At 50.2% G+C, this 15,273-nt stretch overlaps 1 protein-coding gene across 2 annotated transcripts in view; it reads right to left on the bottom strand.

Moving 5' to 3' along the window:
* LOC121446150 (monocyte to macrophage differentiation factor 2) overlaps positions 1-689 on the bottom strand; it is a 43,541-nt gene extending 42,852 nt beyond the window's left edge. Inside the window, exon 1 of one of the 2 annotated variants that reach the window (XM_041648569.1) lies at positions 459-689. In XM_041648569.1, coding sequence (XP_041504503.1) covers positions 459-508 — 50 coding nt within the window. In that variant the 5' untranslated portion in view covers positions 509-689. The remainder of the gene's footprint in view (positions 1-458) is intronic. The other variant, XM_041648568.1, reaches the window with a different exon arrangement.
* Positions 690-15,273: the final 14,584 nt, after the last annotated feature.

Below are 15,273 nucleotides of genomic sequence, written 5' to 3'. Positions count from 1 at the left end.
GGACCTATCTATTCCTCTGCCTTGCCTTGAGAGTAGACACTAGGTGCGTGCAAAACCCTTTTTAAATGTTACCCACGGAGCCCCGTAGGGATGGAGCAGTTCCCCCGCCCTGCTGGCATCGTAAAGTGCTTTCTAAGGATCATCTCCTATTAACCTCCCGTGGTCCCTAATGGTGGGGACTCTAGTTGTTCACCGGGTCGCAAATGTGGAAACTGCTCTGGACCGATGAAGCGCCTCGCCTAAGGGAGAAAGGAAACGCGGAGAAGCCGGGGCGCCGCGCGCAAAAGCGGGATAACAATTTCCACTCCATTATGAAGACGATACTGCCTGGTTCCTAGGTTGTTCTAGCCCCGGGCATTAAGCTCAGTTCCCCAAGCAGTGGGGACAGGAAAAAGGGGCCTCAGAGCCCTGACCCTTGTCTACCCCATCCCACCCCCGCCCCCAGCTCCGCTGCTCACCTTGCGTATTTGGTTTTCTGGAAATCCAGCAGCCTGGCCAGAGTGAACATCACCGCGGTTCCATCAGCACCCGACCCGGGGCTGGAACGCGGGAACGCAGGCAGCCGCTACAGGAGGCGCAGCAGGTTGGAAGGGCGTCGGATCCTCCGGCAGCACCAGGGCCCTTAGCAGACCGGATCGGCTGCCTCCGGAGCCCCTAGCCTGGAGTCTCGGGATAGCAAATCCCGAGCAGATGGTGGCGGGGGCGGGGCGGGGGCGGGATATGGGGAGCGGGGTGGGGTGGGGGACGACTCAGGAGCACGCTGCCAATCGCTTGGCTGGGAGGTCCCCTCTCTCCTGTTAGCGTCTCCCGGTGTCCCCTCCACCCCAGCTCTTTTCCAGCCAGCAGAAGACAGCTTGGACTAGATTGAACCGCCTCTGCCGGCGGTTGTCAGCTAGGCCCGCCACAGGGGACGCTTGGGGACCGGACCAGGTAGCACCCACCCACCCTCAGTCTACTTGTTGCTGACTCTTACCCCTGTGCACCTCTGAGAAGCCTGCCAATCCTGAATCCTCCTTCCCACCCAGGACTCTGTCTCTAGGAATCATCTTCCTGTCCTGTCTCCCTCCCTTCCCCGCCACACCCCAAGATGGGGACACTCCAGCATGTCCAGGTTCTTCACCCCAAGTCCATCCTCACATCTTCAAACTCCAGCTTTCTTTTTATTATTATTATTATACTCCATTTTAATATTTTAAAACATTTATTCGGGCTGGTGAGATGGCTCAGAGGTTAAGAGCACTGGCTGCTCTTCCAGAGGTCCTGAGTTCAATTCCCAGCAACCACATGGTGGCTCACAACCATCGGTACTGAGATCTGGCGCCCTCCTCTGGCATGCAGACATACATCGAGGCAGAGTGTTGTATACATAATAAAATAAATAAATAAATAAAAAAAGAAAAACATTTACTCAATTTTAATCGTGTGTGTGTGTGTGTGTGTGTGTGTGCGCCCGTGTAGGGAAACGTGCAGTGCAGATGCCTGAAGTCCGAAGTGCAGGTCCCCTGGAGCTGGAGTTACTGGAGGCTGTGACCCAAATGAAGTGGGTCCTGGGAATCGAACTCCAATCCTCTGCACCAGAAGCAAGCACTCTTAACCGCTGAGCCATCTCTCCAGTCTCCTACCTTTCTGTATTTATCATGTGCGTGGAGGTCAGAGGACAACTTGCAGAAGTTGGTTTGTCCTTACACCATGTACAACTGGAGCCAAAACTCAGGGTTTGGTGGCTGGCAATCCTCTTTGCCTGTTGAGCCAGCTCCCCAGCCCCAAAAGTCAGCTTTCTGCTTTATGGGACCTTGTTTGGAAGACACGGGAATCCAGTCTGTGGAAATTTTGAACACCCCCGAGGGAGCTGCTGGGGGAAAAGATGGTATTTGATGTTTATGATCCCTACAGATTTTCAACTCAGCTGCATCTAGATTCACCAAAGACACAACCTCTGAGCTTGGCTGTGAGAAGTTACATTGGTCAAGCTGAAGCTGAGGTGGGAAGGACCGCCCTAAGTGTGGGCTGCACCTTTCCCAGGTCTGGGGGATAGAGAGTGTGAGCTTACTGCCAGCATCCTTGTCTCTCAGCTTCTTTTTGTTGTTTTTGGTTTGTTTTTTTCTCTATGTAGACCAGGCTAGCCTTGAACTCAGAGATCCAACTGCCTCTGCCTCCCAAATGCTGGAATGAAAGGTGTGTACCTCCACTGCCTAGCATTGCTTTGTTTCCTGACCGACTATGACCAGATGGACCCCAAGTTTGGGAAGGCCTCTCATCCTCCCATGGCTTTCCCATCTTTTTTTTTTTTTTTCAAGACAGGATTTTTCTATGTAACATTCCTGGTTGTCCTAGAACTCACTTTGTAGACCAGGCTGGCCTCAAACTCACGAAGATCCCCTGCCTCTGCTTCTCAAGAGCTGGGAATAAAGGTGTGCACCTCTAAGGCTGGCATCTCTCTGCTTCTTGGCTGACCATAGATGCGATGTGAGCAGATGGTCCCCACGTTGATAAGAAGTCCTTTCCTCCATCCCGCGGCTTTCCCATCTTGGGAGTCCACAGTTTCCTGATCCTTTTCATCAATTTACTTTTACCCAGAGCTAGAAAGTGTAGCAGGGAGCTTAGCGCATGCGAGATGAGCTAAGCTACATCCCCAATCCCTTGTTTATTTTTGTTTTGAGACAGTCTGGCTAAATTGCTCAAGTTGGCATTGGCACTCTGTAGCCCAGGCTGACTTTGAACATGCAATCCTTCTACCTTCAGCCTCCCAAGTGGCCAGGATGTACCCGCACTGCCAGGCCTCCTTCTTCTTAGAACAATGTTTGCTTGGTGTCCTATTGATTACTGAGAAAATGCCACCCACACCCTCTGCATCAGTGGAGCTAGAACAAGACATCAACTGACAAGAGAGTGCCTGGTTGATTCGCCTCTGCTTTCCAAACCCTCTGCTGGGCCCAAAGTGGGCACACACATGGCCCTAGCTGGGCAAGACCAGAGGGTTACAGGTAGATGGTGGGGAGGAGGCTGTGACAGGCGTGGCAGTAAGGGGAAGGAATGAGATTGCTGACAGAAGAGGCAAAAGAAAGACCCTGGGAGCCGGACGGTGGTGGCGCACGCCTTTAATCCCAGCACTCGGGAGGCAGAGGCAGGCAGATCTCTGTGAGTTCGAGGCCAACCTGGCCTACAAGAGCTAGTTCTAGGACAGGCGCCAATGCTACAGAGAAACCCTGTCTCGAAAAACAAAAACAAAGGAAGGAAGGAAAAAAGGAGGGAGGGAGGGAGGGAGGGAGGGAGGGAAGGAGGGAGGGAGGAAGGGAGGGAAGAGGGAGGAGGGAGGGAAGGAATGAAAGAAAGAAGGAAGGGAGACCCTGGGGCACTTAGGAAATAAGGTTGACCAGTCTCAGATGTTAGCTTAGAAGTTCAAGAGGATGTCTAACATAGTCACTTGGGATACAAAGGCAGGAGATGCTCAAGTTCAAGGCTAGCCTGGACAATTTAGTAAGATCTTATCTCAAAGAAGAAGAAATCAAAAGAAAGCAGGGCATATTACTCCAGTAGAGCACTTGCCTAGAATCCTCAATGAGAGACTGGGGTGTGACTCAGTGGTAGAGCACCTGCCTGGAATCCCCCAGTGAGCGGCTGGGGTGTAACTCAGTGGTACAGCACCTGCCTGGAATCCCCCAGTGAGGGACTGGAAGCATGGCTCATCTGTAGAGGGTCTACCTAGCATGTGTGAAACCCTGAATTCAGTTTCTAGTAAAGAGAGAAAGAGAGAATTAACAAAAATGCCACAATGAAACTCATTCCTCTTTATGTTAACTTTAAAAACAAATTTTAAAAATGAGGCAAAGGAATGGCAGAGGAATGGCTAGAAGGCCTTTGCACAGATGAGTGGAAGGCACGTTCGGCTATGTATTTATGGCCTTTAATTCCAGCACTTGAGAGGCAGAGGCAGGCGGATCTCTGTAAGTTCAAGACTAGCCTTGTCTACAAGAGCTAGTACCAGGACAGCTAGGCGTTGTTAAACAGAGAGAGAGAGAAACCCTGTCTCAAAAACAAAACAAAAACAACAACAACAACAACAAAAACCCTGTAATTCCAGCATTGGGAAGTCTGAAGCAAGAGGGTCTTGTATTAGAGTTTAGCCAGAACTGCACAGTAAGACAACAACCACGAAGGAGGAGGAGAGACAAAAACTCGGAAAGAGGGGCTGAAAGGACAACTCACTGGGTAAAGTTCCTGCCACGTGACCATGAGGACCTGAGTGTGGATCCCCAGCACCCACATATAATCTGGGGTTACAGAGACAATAGGATCCCTGGAGCATTCTGGTCAGCCAGCCTAGCCCGGTTGGTGAGCTCCAGATCTGATGAGTAACCTCGTCTCAGAGAATAAGGTGCAGGGGCTGGAGATGCCTCGGCGGTGGAGAGTACTCGCTGTTCTTGCAGAGCGCTGAGGTTGGTTCTCAGCATCCACATCGTAGTTTACAAACACACTTAACTACCGTTCTAGAGGATCTGGAACCCTCTTTTGGTCTCTGTAGACAGCAGATGTGCACACAGTACATATACGTACATGCAGCCAACCTGCTTGTATGCATAAAACAAATTTTAAAAAGAAAAAATAAGGGCTGGAGAGATGGCTCAGAGGTTAAGAGCACTGGCTGCTCTTCCAGAGGTCCTGAGTTCAATTCCCAGCAACCACATGGTGGCTCACAACCATCTGTAATGAGATCTGGCGCCCTCCTCTGGTGTGCGGGCATATATCAAGGCAGAATGTTGTATACATAATAAATAAATAAATCTTTAAAAAAAAAAGAAAAAATAAATGAGAAAAGATGTAAAGCAATAGAGCAGGGGTTCTCAACGTGTGGGTCATGACTCGTTTGGGGGTTTAACAACCCTTTCACGGGGGTCACCTAAAACCATCTGCATATCAGATTTAACATTGTAATTCATAACAATGGCAACATTACAGTATGAAGTGGCAAATACAAAGCATAAAGTAGTAAGGAGAATAATTGTATGGTTGGGGGTCAACACAGCATGAGGGGTTCCAGCATTAGGAAGGCTGAAAACTATTGCACTAAAGGACACGCAGTATTGACCTGTGACCTCCACGTAGACAAGCATGCACGCACACGCGCGCGCACACACACACACACACACAATTGGAGTGAGCCAGGATTATGTGGCCAGAGTAGTATGGTATGAATGGGGATCCTGGAATCCAGGGACATTCCTAAGGAACCCAGCTCACGGGGACAGGCTATATGCATTTGAATCTCATTCTCTGCACCCTGAGTTCACGGCCAAACACAGCTCCCAGAAACTAGTAATTTCTACAGACCTCCCGGAGATAAACCCCAACAGACACAGGGAGAGTCAAGCCCCACATTGCACAGCCCTGTGCTGACCACTGGCCCATGTCTCGGTCGGTTGCATTAACACCCGTCTGTCTCCCAGCCCTCAGCGGCAACTCACAAGGTTTCTGCTAAGCATGGCCTCACCCTCCCTGATCACCTTTCTCCCCACAGAGTCCAGGCTGGATCCCAAGTGGTCACTGGCAGCCACAGCTTCTAGGAGGCTGGAATCCGAGCTCACGAAGGTTGTGTCCTCCTCCTGGCCCTGGGCTGTCTGTCCACCCATGCTTCTGCCACCTTCAGGCAGGCCTTGGCAGTGGGCTCTGTGGAGCCCAGTAGGAAACCCCTGGAATACAATGCAAGTCTAGAAATGGATATTTTCCCCTCCATCAGCTAAAGAAGTTGAATAAAAAATAAGTTACTATTTTTACTGCTGGGATGTGGTTGTTATGGCAACAGAGGGCCTGACTCTTGCTCCAGAGTGGGGGTTGGGTTATGTTTGAGGGAGGAGGGGGAGGCAGTGATTGGTGGGGTGGTCAGCAGCAGGGAGAGAAACCTGAGGACCACAGGTATGCCCTCTACACATCACAGGGACTCTCGGCCAGCAAATCTACATCCTCAGAGTTCCGCATCACTCTACTTCCTCTCTCCCTCCCAGGTGTCTCTTCTCTCCCTCAGCCCTTCTTTTCCTTTTTCATACTTTTGCAGTGTTGCAGATTGAACCTAGGACTTACATGTGCTACACAAGCACTTACTGACACAGGGAGCCTGGAGCTCTGGAAAAAGAATTCTGGCTCAGTAGTAGAGGCCCTGCCTAGAATCCCCCAGTGAGGGACTGGGGTGTGGCTCAGTGGTAGAGCCCCTGCCTAGAATCCCCCAGTGAGGGACTGGGGTGTGGCTCAGTGGTAGAGCCCCTGCCTAGAATCCCCCAGTGAGGGTCTGGGGTGTGGCTCAGTGGTAGAGCCCCTGCCTAGAATCCCCCAGTGAGGGTCTGGGGTATAGCTGAGTGATAGAAAACTTACCTAGAGGGGGCTGGAGAGATGGCTCAGAGGTTAAGAGCATTGCCTGCTCTTCCAAAGGTCCTGAGTTCAGTTCCCAGCAACCACATGGTGGCTCACAACCATCTGTGACAGGGTCTGGCCTACGGTCATACACACAGACAGAATATTGTATACAAAATAAATAAATAAATAAATAAATATTAAAAAAAAAAAGAAAAGAAAGCTTACCTAGAATCCCCAGTGAGGGGCTGGGGTGTGACTCAGTGGTAGAGTACCTGCCTAGAATCCCCCAGTGAGGAATTGGGGGTGTGGCTCAGTAGTAGAACAATACCTGCCTAGAATCCCCCAGTGAGGGGCTGGGGTGTGGCTCAGTGGTAGAGCACCTGCCTAGAATCCCCCAGTGAGGGTCTAGGGTGTGTCTCAGTGGTAGAGACTCTGCCTAGAATCCCCCAGTGAGGGGCTGGGGGCTCCACCCTCAAGACTGCCAAACAAACACAGACAACCAGGTAAGAGACAGACACTGAAGTTTACTAACTGAGCCAATGAACAAACTCTTTGCAATTGCCCTGTGGCCTTTATATTTTGATTTTGAGTCAGGGTCTCCCTATGTAGCCTGGACTGACTTCAAATTGTCTTGCCACTTCAGTCTTGCCACTACTGAGTGCCAGAATTACAAGTGCATGACACCGTGCCTGGTCCCCATCCTTTCTTTCATCCTGGATCAGGTTATTGATGGCCATCACACACCTCTTCCTGGCTGCCCTACCCATTTAGAACCCGTGGATTGTGACTTAAAGTCACCATGAGGAAGAAAAGCAGCCAGTCAGAGGGTATCGTGAAGTCCCTGGATGGCAGAGTCTGGCTTTCTGAGACTATGCGAAGGACACACAGGGCCTCCAGAGCAAGGTTAGAAAGTCAAGGTGCTGGAAACCCATCCGTCTCTGCTTCACCTCCCTAAGCCAGAACAGCTAGCAGGAAATGATGTCTAGTGGACAGTGCGGGTGGCTTTAGGGCCAAGGAAGGGATTCCAGTGTCACTACCCTCATGACGCCTGGCTTCCTGATTACACCTTACAGGGAATGTTGGAAGGTTTGTGCATGAAACCCAAGGTGTCCTGTATGCTCGGTGAGGACTGTGCTACACAGTTGTGCCCCGGCCCAATAGCAGGCTTTGCCTAACAATATATGTTACAGCTGAGGCTTTCACAAATTGGTTGTTCCGGGATTGGGGATTTAGCTCAGTGGTAGAGTGCTTGCCTAGCAAGCACAAGGCCCTGGGTTCTGCCCTCAGCTTCAGGGAAAACAAAACAAACAAACAAAAAAAGACAAAATAACAAATTGGTTGTTCTTGGTTCAACCAATAAATTGACCCCTTATATGACTCCTTTTCTATTATTATTTTTTTGAGGGGGGGACAGGGTATCTCTGTAGCTTTGGAGCCTGTCCTGGAACTAGCTCTTGTAGACCAGGCTGGCCTCGAACTCACAGAGATCTGCCTGCCTCTGCCTCCCAAGTGCTGGGATTAAAGGTGTGTGCCGCCACCGCCCGGCTTCTTTTCTATTATTTTTAAAAATATTTAATCTATTTATTTATAGCAGTACTGGAGATGGAAAGCAGGGTTTCAAATATGCTGCATACCACTGGGTCACACCCCAGCCCCTCACTGGGGGATTCTAGGCAGGGGCTCTACCATTGAGCCACACCCCAGCCCCTCACTGGGGATTCTAGGCAGGGGCTCTACCATTGAGCCACACCCCAGCCCCTCACTGGGGATTCTAGGCAGATGCTCTACCACTGAACCACACCCCAGCCCCTCACTGGGGAATTCTAGGCAGGGGCTCTACCACTGAGCCACATCCCAGCCCCTCACTGGGGATTCTAGGCAGGTGCTCTACCACTGGGTCACACCCCAGCTCCTCACTGGGGGATTCTAGGCAGGAGCTCTACCACTGGGTCACACCCCAGCCCCTCACTGGGGGATTCTAGGCAGGGGCTCTACCATTGAGCCACACCCCAGCTCCTCACTGGGGATTCTAGGCAGGAGCTCTACCACTGAACCACACCCCAGCCCCTCACTGGGGAATTCTAGGCAGGGGCTCTACCACTGAGCCACATCCCAGCCCCTCACTGGGGATTCTAGGCAGGTGCTCTACCACTGGGTCACACCCCAGCTCCTCACTGGGGGATTCTAGGCAGGAGCTCTACCACTGGGTCACACCCCAGCCTCTCACTGGGGGATTCTAGGCAGGGGCTCTACCATTGAGCCACACCCCAGCCCCTCACTGGGGATTCTAGGCATGGGATCTACCCCTGAGCCACACCCCAGCCCCTCACTGGGGGATTCTAGGCAGGGGCTCTACCATTGAGCCACACCCCAGCCCCTCACTGGGGATTCTAGGCAGGTGTTCTAAGAACCCCTCAAGTACTTGTCTGCCTGTCTATAGCCATTAGTTCATGTGTCATTTCAGCAAACAATGATGTCATTTGATCAAAAGGCAAACCCAGCAGCTGATGACAGCAATGGAGAGATATGTCTCACCCCCGCTGACCCCTTGCAGACTCAACTCCTCTTCCATTGCCTCAGACTTTCTGAGTGGGCAAAGCCTGCATCTGGCATGCTTCCTTTCCTTTGGGAGTCACAGGGGGATCTGAGAGTCAAAGCTGGTAGGAGTCACCACAGAGGGGCACAGACAGGTCTGGGGAGGGGGAGGGAGTAACAAAGATAAACAAAACTGGTGTGGTCAGGACAGATTTTAATCAGTGGCAACTACTGCACTGGGCAAAGTCCAGCGAGAACAGAACTCAATTTGGAGCTGCACAGAGCAGTCTAGGAATGTGTGTGCATGTGTGTGTGCACACCTGTAGGGGGCCATAGATCAATGTCTGAATCAATGCTTAGAAATCAAATGCTGTGGTTTTGTTTTTATTATTTGTTTATGTATTCTTGGGAGAGGCTAGCAAGTCGGAGCCCAGGTGTGGAGGTCAGAGAACTCATGGGAGCTGCTTCCCTCTTTGCACAGTGAGGGTCCAGGGTTCACACTCAGATCACTAGCCTTGACGGTAAGCGCCTTACCCACAGCACCATCTCACCCTTTCTCAGTTTTTGAATCAGGATTCTCACTGTCGTGGAGTCTGGCAATTCAGCTAGTCAGGCTGACCATGAAGTCCCAGGTATCCTCCTGCCTCTGCCTTCCTGGAGTGTTGGCCACCACAGCTTTCTCTGTTTACATGCAAGAACTCAGGTCCTCAGGCTTGTGCACCAAGCACTTTGTGGTCTAAGCATCTTCCTAGCCCCTTACCTTTCTCATTGATTGATTTTTGCAGAGCTGAGAGTGAATCAGGGCCTTAACCAAAATAATTGTCCACCACTGACCTGCTCCACCAGCCCTAGTTTTCTGAGACCCAGTCTTTCTACAATGTACCTGGTCTTACTACACAGCCCAGGCTACCTTGGTACCTAAACTCTTCTTCCCTCCGCTTCCAGAGTGGCGGGATCACAAGTGTGTGCCACGATGCCCAGCTCGCTCTGGACAGTCTAAAGATGAGGAATACGGAACTCCTGAGATCCCAGAACTTGGGGAACAGAGGCAGGATGAGAAGTTCAAGGCCAGCCTCAACGCTACAGTAAGTTTAAGGTTACTTTGTGGACTACACCAAATCTTAAAAAAAAAAAAAATCTTTTAAAAGAAGAAATGGAAAGAAAAAAGTGAGCAGTGGAGAAAGAGCTGGGAGGAGGCTCTGTGGGAGCAGCAGGGAAACTGAGGGAGGAGGGGCATTGGCTCCCATGAAACCCTATTGGTTTGCTAAAGGCTTATCAGTGCTGGTGGCTACAATCCCTGTGGGATGGAACAAACTCAATTCTTTCACAGCCTTAACCTCTCTCTGGCAGGGAGAGATCATTCAGAGTGCATGGGTCATCCCAGGCTGCGGCCAAAGAGCTAGGTGTCCCAGTGAGCTCCAGAAGCCAAGATGAGGAGAGGAACCTGGCTGGGGTTCCATCAAGAGCTTTTTTTTTTTTTTTTCTTTTTGATCAGTGCTGGTCTGGGTGGTAAGAGATGAGAAAGAGGGAGGGAGGGAGAGAGGGAGGGAGGGAGAGAGGGAGGGAGGGAGGAAGGTTGGTTTCTCTGCCTAGTTTTGTGCGGAAGCTAGCCAGGTAAGAAAAGAGAAAGCAAGGTAAGAAACAGACCTGAAGGACAGGGTAGGAGTTGGCACACTGAGTGGCAGAGGGGGATGACAGCCTAGAAGGAAGGTAGAGCGTTCAAGTGAGGAGGAGATGTAGCCAGAGGGAAAAGTCAATCAAGGAGACAGGAGGAAGTGGGGAGACAACTAGAGAATGACAGGAAAACAGACTCAGAGCGGGAAGCAGCTGGTTGAGAAAGGCGAAATAGATGGCTGATGTTTTACTATGAATCTTAAAAATATTCTGAAATTTTGGTTATTACTGTGGAAGCCAAAGAAACTGTGAGAAAAAGTGTGAGGAGAGGATGGAGTCCTGAGTGGGTGAGGAGAGGATAGAGTCCTGAGTGGATGAGGAGAGGATGGAGTCCTGAGTGGATGAGGAGAGGATGGAGTCCTGAGTGGATGAGGAGAGGATGGAGTCCTGAGTGGATGAGGAGAGGATGGAGTCCTGAGTGGATGTGTGAGGAGAGGATGGAGTCCTGAGTGGATGTGTGAAGAGAGGATGAAATCCCGAGTGAATTTGTATTACTGACAAGGACAGATTCCTCAGACCCATGGGAACTGCCAACACCTTCCTCTGGTCTGAGCACTGATGATTGTGTAAAACTAGCAGCTACAGCTTCTTTCCAGGATGAGAGCAGCCTGTGACTCTCCTGCTGAGACTTCCACCAATACTAGCTCACTCCTCCTCTTGGGCTCTACATAGTACACATTTGAGGTTCCAGGTTGTTCCAGTTTTGGTGCCCACCTCATGCCAGCTTTCCATGTGTGTGTGTGTCTGTCTGTCTGTCTGTCTTCCTGTCTTCCTTCTGCATTCCTTCACTGCCCCAGTCAGATTCTAGGGCCAAACCATGCTGGACACAAAATTTGCCTGTTTGAAAGTGTGTCACAGAGTGAAGGCTGATCTAGAACTTGTACACATCCCTTCAAGTCACCAACTAACATCAGTGATCCCCCTGCCTCCACTCATCAAGGACACCACATCCAGCTCTAGCTTTGCCTCTTGTAGGATTTCCTGGGAGTGGAATCATGCCGGTATTGGAGTGTTCTGTTTTGTTTAATTTTCTTTTACGCTTATTTGTTGTGTGGCTATAATACACTTGCATGTGTGCCATGGAATGGATGTGGAGACCAGAAGACAACGTTCAAGAGCCTCCTCTCTCTTCCCACCAGATGGATTCCTGAAATCACACTCAGGTGGTTGTGGGGCTTGGCAGCAAGCCCCTTTACCCTGCTGAGTCTACTCACTGGTCCACTGTTTTCTTTTGGGGAGAGGATCTCCCATGTAGCCCACACTGACCTTGAACACACTGTATATATCTGTTGTGTAATATTAATTTAACTAGGCAGAGGTGTTTACCTTTGTCTATGCTGCATTTGTTTAACAATGTAAGACTGTGTGTTTAATTATGTAAAGATGAGTAGCATCTGTTTCATTTGCCTGCCTAAGACACCTGATTGGTGTAATAAAAAGCTGAACAGCCAATAACCAGGCAGGAGAAAGGCTAGGAGAGGTTTGCCAGGCAGAGAAAATAAATAGGAGAAGAAATCTCCAGAAGAATGAGAAGAACAAGAGGAGGAGAAGAAGGAGGAGAGAAGGAGGGAGACGCCTGGGGCCAGAAGCCACGCAGCTGCCACACAGACAGACACAAGAAGCTGTGAAAGTAATATACACAGAAGTAGGAAAGGAAATAAGACCTGAGGCAAAAGGCAGATAAAGAGAAATGGGTTAGGGCTGGAGAAATGGCTGTGGTTAAGAGCACTGCCTGCTCTTCCAGAGGTCCTGAGTTCAATTCCCAGCAACCACATGGTGGCTCACAACCATCTGTAAGGAGATCTGGTGCCCTCTTCTGGCCTGCAGGCACACATGCAAACAGAATACTGACAATACTGTATACATAATAAATAAATAAATCTTTTAAAAAAAAGAGAGAGAAATGGGTTAATTTAAGTTAAAAGAGCTAGCCAAAAATGAGCCTAAGCCAGGCCGAGCTTTCAAAACTAATAATAAGTCTCCATGTCATGATTTGAGAGCTGATTGGTGTCCTAAAAGAGAAAGCCTGGCACGGTGATCCTCCTGCCTTAACCTCCAAGTGCTGGGATCACCAGGGGTAGCCACTAACCTGGCTTAGATTCACGATTCACATGCTCTTTCTACAGAGTGGTGTCGTGACCCACCGGGTAGGAGGTAGCTGTCCATCCCTCCCTTGTTGTCACTGGCACTCCAGAGCATGGCATGCTATGCTGCCCCGGAGGCGGGAGGCTTGCTCCCAGGGAGCTCTGAGGCTCCTTCTCCCAGTGAGCAGAGCTGAACATTTCTTTCTTTGGGGTTCTGCAAAACATCAGGTCTGAAGAGAGGGTGCTGGAGACAGGAGAGTGAAAGGAGATCCCTCCAGAAGCTTCCGTGGACAGAGCCCTGGTGTTCAACTTTTCCTGGGGGATGCAAGAACAAACATCTATTTGCCCCACATGGGAAGCCAACGACAGAACAAAGTAATGATTCTGTCAACATCCAACTCCATGAACAGGGCGTTTCCTGGGGCTACAGGCAGGAATGTGGGTGGGGAGTGACCTGGAAGAGCAGGACTACTCAAAGGTATCCGAATGCCTGAAAAGTCCACCCCAGCATGGCGGGCGAGGATTCACAAAAGCTGCAGCCCTAGAGCTCTTTGCACAACTTCCAGACGGCTTAGTTTCCTCTCCCAGCCAACCCACCATAGCTACATCTGTAACCTTAGTCTAGGGTCCTGTGAAGCCTAGTAACTTCAGGAACTTCCTGAGATCTGTGAATTGTTTACTTCCTGTGTCTTAAGGAGTCTGCCTTCTTCCTGGGAGGGAATGTTTCAAATCAGAAGAAATTAGTACATAATAAAGCCCGACACCCATGTAGAGTGTCTCAGGCAGGGGAGGGCTAACCTGGTCCTTTAACTCCCTTTCATGCTGCCCTGTGTTGCTACAGGGTTGCAGCAAAGCCAGAGCTTAGGGCTGGTCCCTGCACGCCCCCCTTCAGCCATCCCCCTGTCTAGTTGGTACAGTCCAGATGACACCAAATGACTTCCCTATCACCCCCCCCCCAATGCAATTCCCACTGCCCAGTCCTTTCCGGAGAGAATTCCATTTCTTCTTCAAGGCCCAGCACTAAGCTCGACAAAGCTTTGGAACTTGAAGCTGCCCCTCCCTCTGTGCCTCAGTCAAGGCAGCACTGAGCCTCTACACCCTCGCCATCCCCCTCAGCACCAAAAACCAACAACATGGGCCTGCGCCTGGAGTCAACCTAGGGCTTCCTGGAGTCTAGGGGCTATGGGGCAGCTTCCTGGAGTCTGGGGGCTCTGGGCTGAGATGGGAAAAGCACTTTCCAGGATCGGACTTGGGTGGACTCATTTGTAGCAGGGGCTAGGATCTGGGTTTTTAGTTTTAGGCGGCTGCTGCCTGGAACCAGGTGGGATTTTTTGTTGTTGTTCTATTTTAACTTTTTATTACGTTTAGTTATTTGTCAGGGGCAGGGGAGTAGGAGTGTGTGGGCACTTGTTATCTTCTTCCACGGTGTGGGTCCTGGAGCCAGTATTCGCCATCAGGCTTGATGGCAAGTACCTTTGCCTCAACCAGTCCTGGTTGTTTGTTTGTTTGTTTGTTTGTTTTGAGAGAGAGGGTCTTAGGCAGTCCACGATGGCCTCTAATTCCCTCTGGGGCTGAGGATGACCTTGAACTCCGGATATTCCTATTTTCACCTCTAAAATATTGGGGTTGCAAGTGTGTACATCACCATCACCCAGGTTTTTTAAAAATACTTATTTATTTATTATGTATGCAGTATTCTGTCTGTGTGTATGCCTGCAGGCCAGAAGAGGGCACCAGACCCCATTACAGATGGTTGTGATTGCTGGGAATCCATGTGGTTGCTGGGAATTGAACTCAGGACCTTTGGAAGAGCAGGCAATGCTCTTAACCTCTGAGCCATCTCTCCAGCCCCACCATCACCCAGTTTTGCCTGGCTTCAGGAATGCTAGGCAAGCCTTCTACAAGCTACAGGCCCAGCCCATCTTTCTTTTTCTGAAACAGGGTGTTGCTACATAGCCTAGGCTAGCTCTGGACTGGAAATCCTCCTGCCTGAGCTGCCCAAATTCTGGGATTAGAACCTTAAACCAGGCATACATGTAGTTACCCTCTCTTCTCCTCCCTCCCCTTACCTCTCTTATTTAAAAAAGGGAGAAGGAGTATTTATTTGGTTTTTGAATCAGGGTCTCACCACATTGCTCAGACTGGCTTTGAATTCACTTTGCAACCCCAGCAGGTATGAAACTTGGAATCCTCCTGCATCTACCTCCAGCCTTACCTAACTGCTCTTCCAGAGGACCTGGGTTTGTTTCCCAGCACCCACGTTTTGAAGGTCAAACACCCAAATCTCCAGTTCCAGGGGATCCAACACTCTCTTCTGACCTCCAAGAGCACCAGGCACATACATGGTACACAGATATATATGCATTTAAATAAAAAATTAATTAATTAATTAAATGTTCGGTACTTCAAATTCTGGAAACTCACCTTGAGACCCAACACCCATCCCTCCTCGGAGCTTCTGCCCGGGTGTGCAGAGTGAGGAGCTTGAGCCTAGTTTAGGAGGGAAGCCACAGTGCAACAATTTCCTGGACCGTGGTGCCCTCTCGTGGCCACTAGTAAAATAACACTATGATGATTCTGGATAGAAAAAAAGTCTACAATTTAGTCAGAGCAGTGTTTTCTCAACCTGTGGGTC

This window comes from Microtus oregoni, unplaced genomic scaffold (assembly GCF_018167655.1).
Source record: "Microtus oregoni isolate MIOR12 unplaced genomic scaffold, Mior012 000003F_ref0000135, whole genome shotgun sequence".
NCBI classification, from domain to species: domain Eukaryota; kingdom Metazoa; phylum Chordata; class Mammalia; order Rodentia; family Cricetidae; genus Microtus; species Microtus oregoni.
This window is presented reverse-complemented; position numbering and strand designations above follow the sequence as displayed.